This window comes from Dendrobium catenatum, unplaced genomic scaffold (assembly GCF_001605985.2).
Source record: "Dendrobium catenatum unplaced genomic scaffold, ASM160598v2 fragScaff_scaffold_1599, whole genome shotgun sequence".
Taxonomy (NCBI): domain Eukaryota; kingdom Viridiplantae; phylum Streptophyta; class Magnoliopsida; order Asparagales; family Orchidaceae; genus Dendrobium; species Dendrobium catenatum.
In genome coordinates this window covers 102,602-124,522 of record NW_021320061.1, presented here as the reverse complement: position 1 = coordinate 124,522, position 21,921 = coordinate 102,602, and the positions used below count along the sequence as shown (strand labels likewise).

General features: G+C 33.4%; 1 protein-coding gene and 1 long non-coding RNA gene across 11 annotated transcripts in view; one reads left to right on the top strand and one right to left on the bottom strand.

Moving 5' to 3' along the window:
- LOC110115878 (alpha-amylase 3, chloroplastic) overlaps window positions 1-21,921 on the top strand; it is a 151,471-nt gene that overhangs the window by 77,332 nt on the left and 52,218 nt on the right. For all 10 annotated transcript variants that reach the window (XM_020849278.2, XM_020849277.2, XM_028700841.1 and 7 more), the window contains exon 9: window positions 17,878-17,984. In XM_020849278.2, the coding sequence (XP_020704937.1) occupies window positions 17,878-17,984 (107 nt within the window). The remainder of the gene's footprint in view (window positions 1-17,877; window positions 17,985-21,921) is intronic.
- Window positions 3,059-21,921, bottom strand: part of LOC114581208 — a 65,363-nt gene continuing 46,500 nt past the window's right edge. Inside the window, exon 3 of the long non-coding RNA XR_003703080.1 lies at window positions 3,059-3,286. This is a non-coding gene — a long non-coding RNA (uncharacterized LOC114581208). The remainder of the gene's footprint in view (window positions 3,287-21,921) is intronic.

The window sequence follows — 21,921 nt, the reverse complement described above, 5'->3', positions numbered from 1 at the left end:
GTTTTCTGTAAAAATTTTGTCCAGACGAATCAATTTTCGTCCAAACGATTAACCGACTTAGGACAGTTTTCAGCAGTTTCTAGATTCGACCTTGTAATAACCGTTCGTACTGGACGAACCTAGTTCGTACAGGACGATCAGCTGTACGAAGACATTTCGTACACATATTCAAATAGGGTCGTTTCAGATCGTTTAAGTAAAATCGTCCAGGACGATCCACGATCGTACAGGACGATCCACTGCGTACAGAATTGAATACTTGCAGTTTTTGGGCGGTTTTTCTTGTCTTTTGTATAAATAGCCCAAATTAGACTGCCACCCAATCTTTTTGTCATTTGATCTTCGTGTCTCTTGAGAGAATAGCCAAGGAGAGAGTTGGAGAGAGCATTCAAGGGAGGATTCTTACCACTGGAGCGATAAGGCTTCATTTGGATTTCAAAGGTAAGAGTCTCTACTTGTGAATTGGGATTACTTCACTCTTTTCTTTCTTCCTTCTAGATTCTTGTGAGAAGATCTGTCAAGGAGATCCGGTTCTCTGCCGACACTTGGAGAGTGTGAAAGGACGAAGGGTTCTCTGCCCACACTAGGAGAGTGTGAAAGGACGAAGGGTTCTCTGCCCACACTAGGAGAGTGTGAAAGGACGGACGGTTCTCTGCCAACACTGGGTATTGTGTAAAAGGACGGACGGTTCTCTGCCGCACCGGGGAGTGGTGAAAAGAGTGTGTTGTAAAGGCTTCTCCGCCTTGCTGTGGGTGCAAAAGGAGAGTCACTATTGGTGTTAGTGCAATACTCAGAGGGTGCCTCTGGGGAGTGGATGTAGGTCTGGTTATAGACCGAACCACTATAAATCTGGTGTCATTTACTTTACTGTTTTTACATTTCCGCACTTTCTATTTCAGTTTTAAAAACTCTGTGGTTGAAAAATCTTTTTCTACAAAAAAAAAGGGTCTTAAATTTTAATTTTTAAACTACCAATTCACCCCCCCTCTTGGTAGCCTTGGGACACTCACTTATGCTTAACAACCTAATTACTAGATTCAACCCGGCCAGGCTCGGCTTTCAGGCTGCCGCAATGTAGGGTCTCTGCTACGCCGTTCTAGTCTGCTAGACCGCCTGCTGCCATGACTCGACATCACACACGAGGCCACGACCAACCCGGAAGGCCGGAACTGTGAACTCCGACGTCTTTTGGAGATGATTCCACCATCGACCTCACCCCGTCGGCGACACCGCTTGAAGTCGGGTCAGATTTTGCATTTTTTTCCTTTCAGCTAATCGGGTTCGCGGGTCGGGTCGGGTCGAGTCAACCTGGTAACCTGTGCGGGTCTTGTCCGGGTTGAAAACCCTGACCCATTTAGCTAACTGGGTCGGGTTCGGGTCATCCCGTTTACGCCCGGGTCAACTCGGGTTCGACTCGAACCTGACTCGTTGACCCGAATTGACACCCCTGACAAGAGTTGCAAAATATCATACAATATATCAAATGAATGAAATTTACAGTCTAAACTGGTCACAATTGATGTGCACGTTCTTGAAGAGGAAAATTTGGCCGTTTACTTGGTGCCAAACTTGAGGAAGGAGATCCCATGTTTAAATTATGGGATGAACAAGACTTTTGGGTAACATCCTAGTTATGGATGTAACACCCCACAGTACCCCTTAACAGTACTGTAGAGTATAACTAGGATAATCATAATATTTCCATCACTAGACATCTCATTAAGTTCATTTTATTTCAGATCTATATAAACGATCATATAAACATCATTTAATACAAAAAATGAAACATCTAATAATTCAAATACTCCAATTATAAAGTTACAGAGCCACTACACCATCCAACTAATACAAGACTGAAGTATTTCATACCTCTAAAAGTAGACTTAGTAAAATTTAACTTAAAATGAAATGAAGAAACACTTGTATAAATTAACTTGTACCAATCTTCTCCTTGTCCTTTCCTGTAACAACAGCCAGAAGAAAGTTCTGGTGAGCTATGAGGCTCAGCAAGTAATACAAAATTAATTAGCAATAAAATAGTATAACATGAATAATTATAACATTGAATTAATATTGAAAAATTACAAATCATAATTAACTACCTTTTGAATCCCTTGTTGAATATAAATTTTATGTGAAAGATTTGGCTATATTTTCATAGCATTATTCAATGGAGCCTAAGTAAACCTTGCATTATCACCATTGAATTGCATAAAGGTCCCTTTTGCCACTTTTTGGGGTACCTTTTGCCTCACCTGCTATGCAGGTTTCATAATTTCCTGTGGTACCTTTTGCCCCTGGGGTCCCTTTTGCCCCACTTACCATGTAGTTCTGATATGGGAACCATTTTGTCCCAACTACAATGATAAGGCATACATTATTCATAGCCAAACTTTACATTAATTTAGTATTCAACATTATTTCATAATTAATATCATATCAGTCTTCATTATCATTCATGATATATCTTGTGTAAGACTAATATACATAAGTTTTTCAAAAAAGATCACCTTAGAAAACTTTTCAATGGAAATCATATCGTAACAAAGATATAAACATCATGTCATATTTGAAGGTGTGAAGAAAATATTCTAAATCAAAACAAATAAAAAATAACATATAAGTTTATTCAAACATTAATCTTTGCTTTACTTACCTCCTTGATCCTCCAATTCTCTCTTACGAACTCTTCCATGATTGTAAGTCACCTCGAAACTTTCTCTTTGCATAAATATATCTGAAGAATCCTAACTTTACGATTAATATATACTTCTTTAGAACTTGAATGAATTTAAATGATATAAAAGATAATAATAATCATCACAATTCTTACCTTTCTTCCAATATTCTTAACTTCTTCTATTTCTCCAAACTTCCTTTTGATTCTTACTTTTCCAAATCCTTCTAAAGTTTACTGTTTATTGTTTTCAAATCAGTTACATGCCTGTCAACTATAATTCCCCATATAAATCTAATTCAAACATAGAAATCTTTTAAACAGATTTCTAAATTTCCACCTGAACTGTTGAATTGTTCTTCAGAAAATCCTGCTACAATAAGCCACAATTTTTCTACAGAATTCAGAAATTCTCCCTTCAGTCTTCCCTAGCCGAAATCTGCTACAGTGATTTCTGCGATTCTTCTTCAGAATTCTGTGCCTATCTTCCTTCCTTTGCACTGTTCAAATCTTTCCACTTCTTTAATTCCTGCTTGCGTGAAATCATCTATATAGGGAAAAGCCATTTCAGACCCATCCGCCCCTTCTTTTATTGCCTGTTTGCTTGAACTGGAAATAGGGCCCACATCAGTAACTAATTCTAATCTTATCATCCAAAGCAAACACCTATTCGGCTTATATACAATTAAGTATATTTTATTTCATTTTATTGATTAAGTAATATTACTCATAATATTTACATAAAGTAACTGCTATTTACTCGATATATTCATTTATTAAAAAATCAATTTTATTTTTTAATTACTTAACATTTATATGTTAATATAAATTTAGCAAAGATTTATAAATATACCTGCATAGATGTCACAATGGAAATCTTTGGTTTGAGAGATAAATGATATATATTTATACAAGCAACCAACCTGAGCAATGATGATCAATAGAGATGCTCTATGAATAGCCTTAGAATCAAACGATTGACATGCAAAAATGATGATGGAAACTTCATGAAAATTCACAAAATTGAAATTGGATAACATGGGAAGGATAAGCAAAAGATCAAATACATATCTATATAACACATGTGAAAGGTGATATCACCAAATAATCAACCATCATATTCCACAAAATAGAAACATAATGGCTAAAAAACTTACTCTGAACACTAGAAAAAATGTCTGTAGTAGGTACCTCTCAGGTATGACCTTATTTCTCAGGTTTAAAATATCAAAGATGCCAATATTTTAGTTCTTCGACCACTTATTTTGGGGCTACAAACAATATGACCAACCCTTCTCATAAATTTATTTTATGTACCTTTTGTCCTCACAATAAGAAAATAATCATGGTTAATGAACCATTTACAATGGGATGTTCCTTGGTGCTGATAAGGGTAAATACTATATATTATTTTGTGTTTTTTTTTCAGTGAAAATATGTTATTTTAGTTGTGTTGTGCCAAAAAAAAAAAACACCAAATTCAAAGTATCATCTAATGCTGTGGCATCAGACAAATCAATGCTTTAGCACAATCAAAGGCATTACCAGAGCACTACAACATTGACATAACGACGCTGACTTTTCTATTGGACAACGTCACAACATCAAAATGGTTAACTTTGCAGTGCCATGTTTGCTATCTTCAAACGTTGCAGTGTCACAATTTATCATGTTTCAGTGTCACAATCTATCATGGTGGAGCAAAATATAAGCGTAGCAGCATTAGTTCATTTTTTGGGTGCTGCGGCGGCAATCTTTTAAGCGTTGCATCGCCAGTTGCCTAAATTGTATTTTTCGATAAATAGTCGTTGTGTTATGTTTGTAAGAGAGTTCAGTCACTTTTATAATTTCAGTAATTTTCAAGTACTTTAAATCTCTCTTAGAGTACAATCTAAGAGAAACTAGGAAAGTACAATGTTTGTTTGAGCAACTCCATACATTAAGGAAGAAGTATAGAAGAGACACATTGATAATTCTTGGTGATATTATTCTCTTGTATTTTCATTATTCTATGATTTCAATGAAAATGAGTTTGCTTATCTTTTCTTCTATATCTGGCTAATTCTCTAATTTTGTATTGATGAAGTTGAAAATAAAGTACTATTGAAGATTCTTGCGCTCTAAAGGTGAAATGATATTTTCAATATTATTATATTCTTTATGTAATACACATAGTGACATATGTGTAGTTAAAACCTAGTGTGCTGTATAGTTCGATAGTGATCTAGGGATGCATATGCTCTGCATCATATTAAAAATAAGAATTTCATTAAGAAAGATATGCAATTTATATTCATCAATTCAAAATACTTTATTTAAATATTGTATCATTATTTTACTGGTTTTATTCAGCGAGCATGTTTGCACACCTAGATATAAGATGTAAAATATGCTAAGTTCTTTAGGAGTTGATATAACTATAGGTGGTTAATAAATGTTTTTTTTTTCACCCCTACAAGTTCGATAGAGATTTAGGGATGTATATGCTTTAAATCACATTAAAAATAAGAATTTCATTAGGAAAGATATGCAATTTATATTCATCAATTCAAAATACTTTATTTAAATATTGTATCCATTATTTTACTGGTTTTATTCAGTGATTGAATCTCCACAATCAATAATTTTTTATTTCAGTAGGATAATTTTGCAATTAGAGTAGACTGTAGTAGTTGATTGTTGCAAAACATACTTTTTCATGGGTTTGACACTCTACTCTATTACTTTATTAATTGATTCGACACTTATACTTGCATATATTGTTGGGTTTATTATTTTAATATATTAAAAAAATTTAAGAATTGTTTAGTTGAGATAGAGCCTTAAACATTTTTATAATTCAAAATTGGACTCCATAATAGCCCCAATCAAGTTTTTTGCGTTGTTGCTGTGGAAGTATTTCGCTTTTTGTAAAATTTTAACTATATTATTGAGTTAATTACATAGTTAGACGTAGTTACTTTTTTATTATTATTATTTTTAATTTCTTTGATTACTAATTGTATATTTTTTATTGTATGCTTTATAGTCATAGAAGGAAACTTTTGTCATTTAGTCATGAAATTTAGCGAACCCTTTCTAAAATTCGAAAAATCAAAAAGATTTTTAAAATGACTGAACCTGAGTTTGAATTAAAATCCATCATTATACAAATGGTTCAAAACTCTTAGTTTGGGTAAGCCATGTAAAAGATCTCAATTTACATTTAGCTAGTTTCTTAGAAATTTATGTAACATTTAAGTACAATTGTGTTAGTGATGATGCTATTAGACTTAGATTGTTCTCTTTTTCTCTAACAGATAAAGCTAAAATGTGATTGAATTCTTTACCATCAGGCTCTATAACTACTTGGAATGAGTTCGCTTATAAGTTTCTTGCTACATGTTTTGACCTTCAAAAACTACCAAACTTAGAAATGTCATAACTTCTTTTACTTAGTTTGAACGAGAATTCATTTATAAGAGTTGGGAAAGATTTAAGAAATGCCCTCATCATGCATTACCTGATTGATTGGTTATTCAAACATTTTATAATGAATTAGTAGGATTTTTTTAGAACTATAATTGATGCTGTTGTTGGAGGATCATTAATATCTAAGCTATTTGAGGAAGCCTATGAATTAATAGAGAAAAAACTACTAATAGTTCTAGTGGTCTTCTAGTAGGGTAAATCCTTAAAAAGTAGCTGAAATTTTTTATTTTTAATGCTTTATCAATCTTGACTGCATAAGTTGCCGCAATTTCTAAGAAGTGAATACAATAGGAGCAAATTTTGGAATAAGAACCGAATCTTTTGGAGATTGACATTCAATTGAAGATAATAATATATAAGAAATTGAAAACATTAATGTAATTGGAAGATAAAATAAATCCTATACAAATACATATAATCTAGGTTGGAGGAACAATCCTAATTGTAATTGGTCAAATAATATGAGTGGTAGTAATTAATAGAATAATGGCAAAAATAATCAAGGAGTAAATTAATAATATTTTGCTATCATAAACTTCATAAGTTCAATGATGAAGTTTATGAAGATATAAGAAGATATAAGACGGATATTGTAAAACCCGAAAACGACATTAGTAGGTCGTCGCATGCTTTTCAAAGCACCGCGCCGAGTTTTAAAGGAGATTTTTAATGTTAACGGAATTTAACGAAAATAATTTTATAAAATTCCTTGCAAAATTCTGATCTTTTTGATATATATAACCCATACCTAATTTCGTCTATTTTAGGAATTAAAATTTATTAAAGTTTCAAAAGGATAACTCTACCCCTAACAATTTAAAAGCGTAAATTTACCTAAGGGTAATAAGGTAATTAGCAACTCTTCTCCCTATTATGAACCAACCGAACCCCACCTCCCATTTCACGCAAGAATTACCGAAAACGGGAGAGAGGGAGCGAATAAATGGACAGACGGGCGGACAGGCGGATCAGCGAGGGCGTTCCGATGAAGATCTTCCGGCGAAAATTTTAGTCCAAATCGAAGAGGACGACAAGAGGATTACTCAGGTATAATTATTTTCAAATGGATCCCTCTCAATCTCTAGATTTTTGGAAAAGAAAATTTTAAGGTTTTATAAGATTTTGGTTTTCTTTCGTATTTTCTTTACGAAAACTTTAAGGAAGGATTAGAGAAATGTTTTAGCAATGAAAACAAACAGATTAGAGGAATTTTTGGAGAAATGGAAATTAGGACTTTTTGTTAAAAATCTAATTTCTACAAAATGTTTTTAGAAAAGTTATTCCCAAAGACATTAGAAATGTTTTGAAAGCATGAAATCGGATTTTTGATAAAAATTTGCTTTTCGATAATTTCCTAAATTATTTAATCCAAAAATTAATTAGGTAATTATTAAATATTTTTTAGGAATGATTTTAGAATAAAGATTTGAGCAAAATTTAATATTTAGGAATTTCTAAAATTTAGATTTGAATAATTCCGAAAATAGGAAGTAATTATGCTAATTATTGGATGTAATCATGAGTTAAACTTAGTTAAATTGTAACTGTCTTTTAGGTGTGAATTAAGGTGAAGACAGTGGTTGACGGTGCTGTACAACGTTGTGGTATTTTATTTATTGCTTTCAAGGTAGCTGATTTGCATTTAAATTGAATTTATGAAAATTTTTAATTAAATATTTTTTCACTTTTAAAATATTACAAATTTATGTTCATGAATTCTTAATTATGCCCGTTAGCTTTTCAATCTTTGCTTAATTCATATTATGTTATTTAAACTGTTCAAATTAAGTAAATAATTTAAGAAATAAGAACTCCAAGTTTTCATTTACCCTAAAAAAAATTTTGAAGATCACATGAGGCATTCAATAGTTTCAAATTTCTTGATGAAAATAAATATTATATTAAAGTTCATGTGCATGTTGATCTGAAAGTGCCAAAAATGATAAATGAGGCTCGTAGAGCCAATGATAAAGGAGGCTTGTAGAGCCAATAGTAAAGTAAATGTTCAAAATTTGATTGTGTACCTGATCAGTACAAAATCAGGCACTTCCGGGATAGGTGATTAACATATTATGACTTTGAAAATTATGCATTTAAAGAAAAGGGAATTTTATGAAAAAAGAAAAGAAAAAGGAAAGAATGGTATGGAAATAAGAAAATATCTTATGAAATGATTATTGAAACTGTTTTATAAATACAAGCATCAATGTTTATACTGAACATTTTTCTATTTCATGTTTAATGGTATGTTAAAAAAATATTTCATAAATTTGATATAAGTATTTTTCACCTGCTGAGCATTGGCTCATCCTACATTTGAACTATTTTTTAGGAGTAAGTGATGGCTGCTCGACGACCTTACACGTATCGTCGTAGGGGACCTCAGAAAGAAATGTTCCTTTTTATGATTTCAATTTGAGTCTTTGAGTTTATTCCTGTGTAGTTTGTGAGTTTAAGTTTGAGTTTAAAGTTTATGTAATTGGGATTTGAAAATTTTAGTAGTTTTGTGTGATTAACAATATGAAACTCTCTTTTATTTGATGTTGTTTAGTGACTATTTCATTTAATGTGGGATGATGTTTAATTTCTGTTATTATAAAAGATAATGAAATTGTTTATGTTTATTTATGCTGTTCCGTACGACCGACTGCTCCCGCCTTGTTTTTATCAGGCTAGCCGGGCCGGGTCGTGACAGCTAAGAAAAAAAAATGCATAAATGTAAAGTTTTAGATTATGAATTTTATCCTGGTCAAGGCGTTAATTGCTTGATTATAGGAAAAAATTTTATCATGAAAAACTTAAATATGGATGGGTTGGCCCATATACTATTATGAGAATATATCTCAATGGTACCATTAATATTCAAGATAATAAATTTTTCATATATTCATGGTCTATGGTCATAGATTGAAACCATATGGATTGGATGATTAAGAAAATTTTGAATTTGGAGAAAGAGAGGATGTGTTTGTATCTTTATTTTATTTCATATCTTTTAGAAGAGGATGCAATTATGTGAGTAATAGGTATATGTAGTGTGAGCATGATTTGTTGTTTTAACTATTGTAGCCAGTATGATACTCATGTTGCCTAGTGCACTAGTTATCTTGGAACCACTATTATGGTTATGCTATATTATCCCATGTTTATGCATCTTTTATCATTCATATGAAAGCAAGTGTAATGTTAATTGTTGTTTGTGTAATTATAAATTATCAAATGATCATTGGATTTCCCAAGTTTTAATTTTAACTATTAATATATCTAATTTATAAGCTACATTATTCACTTTAAAATTAAAAAATTAATAATTAAAATTTTAAACTGTGATTTTAAATTAAGTAATAATAAGGATGTTTGGTTAGTGTAATTATTAATATTTTTTCAAACTAGAATTATAACCTTGTTCATTTTTACTATTTCTAGATTGCGATGTATTCCTATATTTTATTAAATTTAAATTGTCAATTTTTACTTTAGGTAATTATTTAATTAGAATTGTATATTTTTTATTTGCTTGAGAACAGGCAAGAGTTTAAGTTGGGAAAAATTTGATAAATATAAATAATTTGTTATTTTATATGTTATATTTTTAGTGAAAATGTGTTGTTTTAATTTTGTTTTGTAGGAAAAATATAAAAAAAGAAAAAATTCGAAGTCTCATCTAGCACATTATAGTGTTTAATCAGTATTTGTTTGATCAACTCCACACATTAAGGAAGAAGTGTAGAGGAGACATTGATCCTTCTTGGTGATATGAATTTTTTGTATTTTTATTCTTCTATGATTTCAATGAAAATGAGTTTGCTTATGAGTGTGAGAATGGCTTTGAGGAGGTTGACTGTTGCAGATTTTCAATCTTTGATTGAAAAGGCTTATGACAAATTAAATATATGGGGAAACCGGTTTCTTTCTCTGTCTGACAAGCTATTACTCATTAAATCTTCTCTCTTAACTCTACCTTTTTTCCTATGAACTCACTCTTTGGTTCCAATGGGCGTGTTGAATGAATTAGATAAGTTAAGTAGAGATTTCCTTTGGAGATTGGGAAACATTGTGCAAACAAAAAGGTTGGGTGGCCAAGGTGTTGTATTAGCAGCTGAAAAAATTGGACCTTGGAGGGCAAAATTTGCTTGAAATCTACTATCAAATCCTGCTACTTTGCTGAATAGAACTCTTAACTGCAAAATATGGGAAAGAAATCTGGAATTCTGAAGGTTCAAGTGGGAAATCTCCTACCTGGAAGATCATCAATAATGGAGCAAAATTCCTGCAGCAAATTTTGAGATGGAAAGTATCAGATGATAAGAATGTCAATACTACAAAGAACATCTGGATACTAGACAAGAGTATTGAGCGTTGGCCAACTTTTGTGGCTGAATTACAAGAAGAACAAGGTAGTTTGAACTTTTTTATTCAAGAAGGTAGTTGGGACGTGATGAAATTACAACAAGTTTTTGGGAAGGAGCTTGTGAATTTAATCAATTATGTGCCAATTCATAATGATCTTCCTACTGATGAGAGGGAGATATTGTTCAATCATGTAGGGAAAACACTGGCGGCTCTGATTACTGATCATAGTAGAAGATATGAAGAAGAAGATAAAAACTTGAAATGGTTAAGAGATTTAAAATTAAGACGAAGGGTGGAGCTGTTTTGGTGGAGATTAGATCACAAGTCAATTCCTTCTAATGAGTTTTTGATGTATAGAAGAATTATCAACTATAATGGTTGTACGAGAGGATGCTGTGATGTGGAAAATTCAGAACATATAGCAGTTCATTGTTTTTTTCTTCAAAAAGTTATCAAGATGATTAACAGATGGGGATATAAGCTACCAGTTTTTTCTAATTTGGAAAACTGCTACAATAAATTGGCTTATATGTCTAAATCTAATCCATTCATGGGCAATTTATACTGTTCGGTGGTATTCCTGACTTGGAAAAGTAGGAATAAGATGGTACATGGAAGCAAAGAGGATAGTATAAATGTAGTAGCAGCAAATGCAGTCAGCCTTGCTTCGTCCTCAAATGCTTTTAGTCTAATCTAAGTCAACTGGGATTCTTATCAGCTTAGGCTATTTTCTTCCACTTAGAATCCCCCTCCAACCGATTGGATTAAGCTTAATGTTGATGCCTTCCTTCATAGCTCATACAAAGCAGGAGTTGGCGGGGTAATAAGAGACAATAACGGTAGATTTTTATTTGCATAATAAGCTTAAGTTATGCATAAATCATAAATGCATATCATATCATAACCAATTTATATTCGTCATATCTGTATTCATATCTTTCTCATTTTTATATATAGTACAACCATCATATGAGCCACCGTCTAGTATCAATGAAGATATTCCTTTATCATTTTCTTTTAACGTGTATGGGTACAGCGTCCCTAGTTAGTATCATAAGGGGGTGAACTCTATCAATTCAACATGCAAATGCAAGCATTCTATATCAATCATATCATTTACTTTCTATTTATCATTTAACATTGAAATGTATAATGAACATCATGATAATATATAATAAAAGATATATTATTGTATTTAATGAATTGAGCAATTAAATAATAACATGATCGATTCTCTTGGAAAAAGAGAAATCAACTTTAACAATAAATGATTAAATAATAACAATAGTTAATGCATCAAGTGTAAGTGAAACAAATATAATTACTGTAATTAAAAACATGAGTACTCACTCTAATGTTTCTAAGCTTTAATATTTTCTAAAACCTGAAGCTTTGCTGTAGATCCCAATACTCGTCTCATGTTAATTATCATGAATCTTCCACTGTTCAAATAATATTAATAAGATCCTAAACCTTCAACTTAGAGTTCTCAATCATAAAGTAATATCAATGATTCCTATTTTTCTTACTATGTTCTAATTTACTTCAAACATTTCTAAAGAGGAAGTACTTTAATAATCCTAACATAAAAGAGTTCTTATACATTCCAAAATTCCTATTACCCAACATTAATCTTATTTCATATTCACTAACATGCTCCTTTAACCATAATTTATGTTCATTAAAAGAAATTTTAATATAATTAATATAAAAAAAAATCATTAAAATAAATAAATGTTTAATCTTAATTCATATTCATTAATTGGCATGAATGTCATTATCATAAATTAATGTCATTAATATAAATGAATGTCATTAACATAAATCCTTAATTTATCATTAACCTAAATTCTTAATTGTCATTATAATGTAATTATTTTTGGATTTAAATGAAAACCTAAAATTTTTAAATCTTTTTTTTTCCTAATTCCCACATTTTACCCTTTTCTAACACTTTCTAATTACCCAACTTTATGTAAAATGACACGAATTTTCGGTTTTACCCTTATTCCCTAAATTTGGAAACCAAAATTTTCATTATTTCATCACATTTGCATTTTAAAATCCTCCCCTTTACCTAAACTAATAATTAGACATAAAATTTTGTGATTTTTCTTACATTACAATTGGGAAAAGTGAAAAATTATGCAAAACCCTACATTTTACTACTAAAACATTTCTAGGACGATTAGGAATAACATTTGTGAAAGGATTCTTGATGTAGACACACAAGCAAGAAAATCGACACAAAAAGAATAATGGATAGAAATTAAACCAGATTCTATTAAAATAGTAGCAAACAACTAAAACATTCAAAATCCAACAAGAAAACACTAAGAGATTTTAAAGAAACAAAGAAAGAAAAAACAACGCTATCCTCAGACAACCGTCAGAGCGGGTTCCTCACATGCATTGAATTGTAGGTTAAATAAGATAGGTGCATAGGACTAGCAAACTGATGGTCCACCACTGTCCAATTCTCCCAAAAAATGCTTCCAAGTCAACCAACAATCACCACCAAAGCTCAAGAAGAGAGATACAGATAGAGTGGAACTTACGGAGAGACGAAAGAGGTTAGAAGCCAAGAAGAAAGGTTGGAAAGAGCTCGCAAGATTTCCGGAGGGGATGAGAAAGAAGAATGAAACAAGCTCGCAAGCTTTTCCAATAACCCGCAGGTCAATAGCAAATATGCTTAAATAGTCAACTCCCTTCCTTCACAACAACTTCTCATATTTATAGGCAAGATAGGAGAATACCATTAGTCACATACATTAATTTTCCACAAGAACCCAAGCACCAAGTTTATGGAATTTCCCATTTGCTTTTCACAGAAAAACAGCAGAGCTTAAGAAACCGAAGTAGCAACCATAGGAACCAAGGAGGATGGAACCAAGGCCCCAAAGCCACGGGAAACTTCCCCAGGCTCGGAAAACCAGCAGCCGATGAAGGAACCAAGGAGACAATGCTCGGATACAGCAACCCCACATGAATTCAAGGCACATAATTCAGCCATCATTTGAAACAAGCCACGGGTTCCCAAGAGACAAGAAGAAAGGGGAAGTAGAAGGGACAAGTCCACCCCAAAATTGAATCCTTCATAATGAGCCACCTTTTGAACATTAATGAGTTACTAAACTTCAGCTCAAACAATTAAGGGAATGAGCTCAACCCCAACTTTCTCCATTTATCACCAAAGGCTCCAAACAACTAACCCGTGAACTAGCAGCAGCCAAAGGATCAATCGAGCCAGCAAACCAAAGGTCTACCAAGCCCTATGCACAACCTACCATGTTCATTGGATGCTTTCCCATCATTAGATAGCTAAAAAAAAAAGAACATAAAATATACTATTGTTCAAATCAAAATAAAATTACAGAAATATTTGATAGCATCAATTCTCAAAAAAATTACATTTTGGAAAAAGCCCTAATTTGGAAAACTCAAAAACTTTGGGAGAACTTTAAATTTTTAGGGTTAGAAATCATCATTAAACCTTCCCTAAACATTCTTCTTCTAAAAAATTTAAGTTTTAGGAAAACCCTATATTTTTAACTCAAGAAATCTATGGAAAATTAAGAAATTTCTTGATTAAGAACATACCTTAGACTTCCCTTAACTTTCCTTTTCGATTTCTCCTAAGAATCTCTGTCAGAAATCGCCGCCGCCGCCTTGCTCCCGCCGCTTCTACCCTTGCCGGTCGCCCTCTTGCATTTGGCTGAACAAAAGAAATGAAGGGACCGAAAATTTCGGCCCCTTTAAGCCTATTTGGGTGGTGGGGGAAGAGGGAAATGGAAATTGACGCATATGCCCTCACCTTCATAATTCCTCTTAAGAGTTAAGAGGGCTATTGAGTCTTTTAGGTTATGTTTTTTTTTGAATAACCTTCGTCGATTCTTAATTTCAAAACCGTGCAAAATTAGGTATAAGTTCATTATACCAAATCGCTTGAAATTTCACGTAGAATTTTATAAAATTAATCGTGTAATTCCGACAACTTTGAAAATTCATTTAATTTCGTCGGCGTGCATCGAAATGCGTGCGACGCTTACGATAGGCATTTTCAGGTTTTACAAGAATATATTAGAAATGATCTTTCTTTATTAGATCTAAATGAGAATTTGACTTTTAACCGGACACAATGAAGAAAAAGAATTCTTGTAGCTGATCCCACATAGTGGGATAAAAGCTTGATGTTGTTGTTGTTGTATAATACATAGCCATCTATAAAGATTCAATATGCACAGAGACAAATATATAAATTCATTAAAAAAATTCAAAAAATATTATATGTCAAACATGATTTCACTTTCATTTCATCCAAATATAAACATATTCATGACTAACAAAAGAATACAAATATACTGAATGCATATAGTCTTGAAATCCAATATGATCAATAGCCTCTATCGCATATAGTCTTGAAATCCAATATGATCAATAGCCTCTATCAATTTAATCTATCCAAAGGAGACCTAAAAGCATTACGTATATATATGGTGAACAAACCACTTGCTCAAGAGTTCATCCAAAACCTATTACAATAGAATTCAACGCAATTCTATAAGAAAGTTTTTATTTAAGCCTACAATACATGAACAATAGATCATATTTAAAAGGGGACTATCCTAACATTTGCAGTGCACAATGTATTTAACAATTTTATCTCAGTATGAAATAGATATTATAGATATACACACAAAATAATAGCAATGTAAGCATCACCTGAATAAGACTTCAAAATAGGGATAACATTTCTCTGCATCACATGGACATGGTTATAAAATATACACATTTTATCAAACATGATATCAAAACATAAACTAAATTGCACACACATATTATGAAGTAGCACATCATAATATTCTCATTTTCGAATGGCTCATTATACCCACATTCACTTATACATCCACATAGTCATCTCACATTTGTCCAAGATAGAGAAATTACATACATCTCAATTTTTTTATTTCTCCATTTCACTTATATCTCTACTTGATCATCTCATATTTGTTTAAGGCAAATAGAGGAATACATTACGATATACATATACATTAACATAAGGGTCCTTGCTTGTATTGCAAATAAACATCCAACAACAACAACTTCAAGCCTTTGTCCAACTACGTGGGGTTGGCTACATGAATCCTTTTTCTCCATTGCGTCATGTTAAAAGTCAAATTGTCGTTTAAATCTAATAAAGAAAGATTATTTCTAATATTTTCTAAGTCTTTTTAAGTCTACCTCTACCTTTCTTAACATAAGTCAAATATAATACCGCTATTTTCCTAACCGGGTCATCGGAACGCTGCCATTTTATGTGACCAAACCATCTAAGGAGGATCTCTCTAATCTTATATTCCATGGCAGCTACTCCAACCTTTTCACGTAAATGCTCATTTCATATCCTATCTTTAAGGGGAAAGCCACTCATCCACCTGAGCATCCTCATCTCTGCAACGCTTAACTTAATATTATATTTCTCTTTTAATGACCAACATTTGGCACCATAAAGCATTGCAAGTCTCACCACCATCTTATAGAATTTTCCCTTAAGTTTGAGGGGAACTTTTCTATCACACAACAAGCCCAATGCATTCCTCCACTTCAACTATCTAACTTGAATTCTGCTGATAATATCTCAATCTATTTCACCATCACTCTGAACAATAGATCCAAGATATCTAAAACGTGACCTCTTATTAATGACTTGATTGCCCAAAGTCACAATTTCCTCACTATGTCTATTACTACTAAAATTATACTCCATATATTCAGTTTTAGATCTACTCAAACAAAAATCTTTAGACTTTAAGGTTGACCTTTATAATTCTAGTTTGCCTTTAACTCCCTCTCTTATCTTATCAACAAGAAGAATATCATCAGCAAAACGCATACACCAAGGTACATCTTCTTGCAAATGTCTTGTGAGAACATCCATGACTAAAGCAAAAATATATGGGCTTAAGGTTGATCCTTGATGTAATCCAATCGAAATAGGAAAATACTAGGTCAAACCACCTTATGTTTGAACACAACTAATATCAACTGCATACATATGTTTAATGATTTGAATATAAGTGCTATTAACTCTTTTCATTTCAAGAACTCTCCATAGCACTTCTCTTGAAACTTTATCAAATATTTTTTTCTAAATCAATAAATATCATATGTAGATCCTCCTTATTCTCTCTATATTTTTCCATCAAACCTCTCAATAAATATATGGCTTCTATAATAGACCTACCCGACATGAATCCAAATTGATTTTGAGATGTATTGCAAATTAACATCCATCACATTTTTTACATTCACCATATTCCTCATCATTGCCGCCCTTCTTCACACATTTTAAGTACATAAACATGAAAAAAAACAACATTGTCAACATAAATCGGTAGTACATAGATATTGATGTTTTCAATATGTAGTTAATAACATCAATATTATCAACATATAAGCATAGTAACATCAACAATTTCAACATATAAAAGTCGTTGCACACATACTCAATGTTGGCACACATACTCAATGTATATCTATAATTTCAACATATAAAAATATTTCCACGCATAGTCACTGTTGGCAAAACATAAAAAATTAAATTTGAAAATGTTTTTTTTTTAAATTTTAATCATGCATATAATTTCAAATCTATCAAAATATGAACTCAATCAAATAATTATGTTGGATAAATTTCTATTGGCCCTTGATCTTGATCTTGTGATTGTGCCATCATGCCCCTTCTTCTCATCTTGGACTTGCGATCTCGCTTGGGTAGTGGGGCTATAATAATTTATTGGTTGATGTTGTATGTAGGAAATTGAGCCAAGTGTCTTGAGTATATATAGTAGAGGGCAATAAATGTACCAATAAGGTGGGTGGATGGTCAAATTTTGTGGGATTAGGAAGATATAAAGTAGGCTAAAAGCAACATGTTTAGAAGTTGTGCAAGAAGACCTGCTTGTAATGAGTTGATGTCTCATGTAACCCTCAATGGAACAAAAAAGTATAGTAACAACTTAACATGCACCTTAAATGAGAAATTCTTTCTTCAGATGGCTCTAAAAATATTGTTACTTAAGTAATCAGATTCCATGTTTTTGGTACCATATGTTGTCGCTGCCACCCTTTTCACATTAAATTCATACAATTATACAGTCTTTTTCGTGTACAATATATCCTCTGTCCTGGCTATGTTTGTCTTTGGATTTTGAGGTGCTGACCTTGGACTAAGTTATTCATTGAAAATATCATGTTTGTTTTCTTGATCTATTGAATTAATATGCTTGTTAATTATCAAATTTGAAGCTTCAGCGATCCATTTGTCTTAGTTGCTATTGTTCACTTATTCATTTCGAAATTTCTTCCTTTTCCAGGGAAGAGGAAATAAGAGCAGTGGAGACAATTTTCATGCTGCGCCAAACATTGATCACTCTCAAGAATTTGTTAGGAAGGATCTGAAAGATTGGCTTTGTTGGTTAAGGTCTGAAAAAGTCTTTGTCATCCTTACATGCTTATTAAATGTCTACACAAGTAACACTCTTTTTTAAAATATATGTCACATGAGGATAGGCCTTTGTTAGACCGGTCCATTGGACTGGTCCAGCCGGTCCACGTGGGACCGGCTCAGCGATACCGAGGCGGAAGATTTCTGCCTCTTTCGGTATCTGATCGGTCCGCACGAGCTAAACGAGCATTTTAGGTAAGGATTTTTTAGGTCTTTGGGATGGAAATTTGAATGTAAGGACTGTTTTGCATCTTGAATTTGGCTGAAATTTGAGATCTCTTAGATTTAGGTTTTTCTTTTGGTGCTAGCTGTCAAGAGATGTTGGAGAGATCTATCCTCCTCTAGATTAGAGGATCAATTTACTTGCGATTTTCCATTTCTCTTTCATAAAAAATACAAATTATCTACTATTTTTGTGATTTTGTGCAGATTTTTGTGGAGAATTCTCGCTATTTTTCGAAGATTGATAGGAAATACTTGAGATCTGCAAGTGTTTTCTATCAAATTGGTATCATAGCACATTGATTGAAGGGGAACCAATGGCCGGAAGGAAAGTGAAAGTTTTGGAGGGAGAACTTGAGCAACTAAAGCAGATTTTGAGGAAAAGATGACTCATTTTCAAAGTCAGATTGCATCCGTCAATGAAAACATGGAGGAAAAGTTTGCCATGGTGGAAGATATGTTGAAGAAATTGCTTGAAGTCAAAACCAAGCTGGTGACATTGGAAGCAAAGGAAACTACTGGCTGCCATGGAAGAGATGGGAACCTTAACACGTCTAGGGGAAGGGGAAAGCCAGAAGTTGAGATCTTGGAGGGAGAAGACGGAATGCCTTCTCTAGAACTACTTTCTAGGGATGAGATGAGTATTGGCTATGCAAGAAGGGGTGCTGAATTTGTAAGGAGAGGGGATGATTTCGATCACTAGGGTGTTAATTTTGAAAGAAGAAGAGGGGATTTTGATGAATGGTTTGGGTATGATCGTCAGAGGGAAGATCGTGACAATTAGGGAGCACCTCCTCTTCAAAGAATGAGAGGTTATGGAGGATTTAAGGGAAACCGGTGTGACCCGAGGAAGAGGAAACTAAAGATGCCAAATCTTGAGGGGAAGGATGCGCAGGGTGGATCTACACGGTATAAATATATTTTGCTGTCAATGAGCTCATAGATGAGGAGAGACTGACGGCGGAGGGCGTATGTTTAGGCGTGAAGACTTTGTCTTTGTCACGACCTGGCCCGGCTAGCCCGAATTAACTAGGCAGCAATAGAAAGTCGTATGGTAACACATAAAATTTCGTTCATAAACAAACATATACAAAATGTTCATCCAACTTCAATTATAAAAAGATTGACTAAACATCAAACTTGAAAGTTTCAACAACATCATAAATAACCATTTAAAAACAGAACAATACCTCATAAAGTCCCTAAATACATAACTTTCACATAGACTAACACTAGACACAAAAACAACCATAAAATCCTATCATCCTAGGAAAGTTTTCATGAAATTACTTAAAGAAAACTTTACCAAAAATTTGAGAAATCTCTTAATTACAACTTACCTTAACCTCCTCTTAATTAGTCTTCTCTACACTTTCCCTCAAAGAAAGCCTCTGTAAACCGCCGCCGGATTCGCCCACGAAGCCTCTCGTCGCGCTGTCCCGCCCGCGCCTCTTCTTATGTTCGGCTAAATGGAACTGTGCAGGAGAAATGAAAGGACTGAAACTATTCGATCACTTAAGGCATTCGGTGGTTTAGAGATTGCCAAAGGACCACTTTGCATTCTTATGCATTTATTTTTCTTTAAGATTCTTGAGGGCTATTAAGTCATTTAGAAAAAAATTGAAACTTATTTGATTTTTATTTCCAAATCTATGCAAAATTCCATATAGGTCCTTTATACTGATTTGCTCAAAATTTCATGTACAATTTTATAAAATTATTTTCGTCGAAATCCGACGACTTTGAAAAATTCACTTAAATTTTGTTGTGACGCATCGAGATGTGTGCAATGCTTACGATCAACTATTTCGGGTTTTACAGCCTTGGTATTAGTGGAGGGACATGTGAAGACCCATACAGAGTTGGAGAGAGTTCAAGGATTGTTTGGTAGAACGTTTTCGAACTGGCATGGGAGGAGACTTCTATGAGCAATTCTTCGCCTTTACATAACAGAGCTCAGTGACGGAGAACTGGGAGAGGTTCAAGTACCTTGCTAGCCGATTGGACCGCCTTTTTGAGATAGTTCTAGAGAAAAACTTTATGAAGGGATTGACACCTGAGATCCGAGTTATGGTTAGAGTAATGGGGCCTCGTGACTTGAGAGAGGATATGGAACTAGCTCAATTGGTAGAATATCATAGTCTCTTGGAGGGAGAGACAGGAGGCAGTAGCTCAGGAGGCTCATACAAGATGACCACCACGTTAATGAAATCCAATGAGCCAACACTGGATACTCTTCGACGAATTTCGAAGGAAAAGACTACAGGACAAATACCTCAAGACAACTTCAAGAAGCTTACAGAGACAAAACTATAGGAGAAGAGGATGAAAGGGCTCTGTTTCAGATGTGACGAGTGTTATTCGCCGGGGCCCAGGTGTAAGGACCAAACTCTTCAGGTTCTTACCGTTTGTGATGAAGAAGGAAATGAGGGTGTCGTCTTTCCACCTTGAGGATAAGGTGGATCTTTGGGAGGAGAGTATTGTTAAACCGATCAATTGGAGCGGTCCAGCCGGTCCACACGAGATCGGCCCAGCAACAGTGAGGCAGAAGATCTTCGCCTCTTTCGGTAGCCGATCGGCCCGCACGAGCCAAACGAACATTTTAGGAAGGATTTTGTAGAGTTTTGGGCGGGAAATTTGAATTTAGGGCCTCTTTTGGGATTTCCTTTTGATTTTTATGCATTAAATAATTTGTTTTCCTAGGGTTAGGGCATCTTGAATTTGGCTGAAATTTGAGATCTCTTAGATATAGGTTTTTCTTTGGGCTCTAGCTGCGTCTAGAGATTTGGGAGAGATCGATCCTCCTCTCGAATAGAGGATCAATTGTATTTTGCGATTTTCCATTTCCCTTTCATAAAAAAATACAAATTATCTACTTTTTTGTGATTTTGTACAGTTTTTTGTGGAGAATTCTCGTGGTTTTTCGATGATTGATAGGAAATACTTGAGATCTACAAGTGTTTCCTATCAGTCTTCTTGTCACACTTATATACACTCTAGATTTTATGTCAAACTTCCAAAAGATTCATAAAAATAAAACATTGTTGAGATTATTAAGAAGCTAGAAGTTTTTCAATGTGGTTAGCAAATCTGAAGTTACATTCCTGATAACTTGTACAATAGGCAAAGTGGTGCAAGAGAAATGAGATCTAGAGACAGTGATTAAGCTAGTTCTATTAAGATTGATAATAACGTCATTTTATTTTAATATAAGAAAATAAAGAATGATAATGAAATACATAAGCTTTAGGTCCCGATGAGATGCTTGCATATTTAAATTGGTATAAGAGATATTGGAGTATTTTAGTTAGAACATTCAGTAATGTTCTTAATAGGAAGACAATGGCTATTGTTTGAAGAAAGTATTTTAGTACTAGTCTTTAAGAACAAATGAAATGTTATTATTGTGGCAACTTATAAGAATAAAATTTAGGAGTTCATAATGAAGTTATAGTTTAGGTTAGCAGTGTTTATTATGGTTTAAAATTGCACAATATGAGGCTCGCCTTTGCGCAATTCCAGTAAAAAACGCCTTGATGCTTACGCCTCAAGTTTTCTTATGAGGCTTGCACCTCAACTTGGTTGAGGCCCGCCTCGCCTCACTGGCATGAGGCTTACGCCTCATGTTATATATATTAAAACTTACATAAATCTTGAAATGCCCGACATTGGACTCTATAGGAGAGGAGGA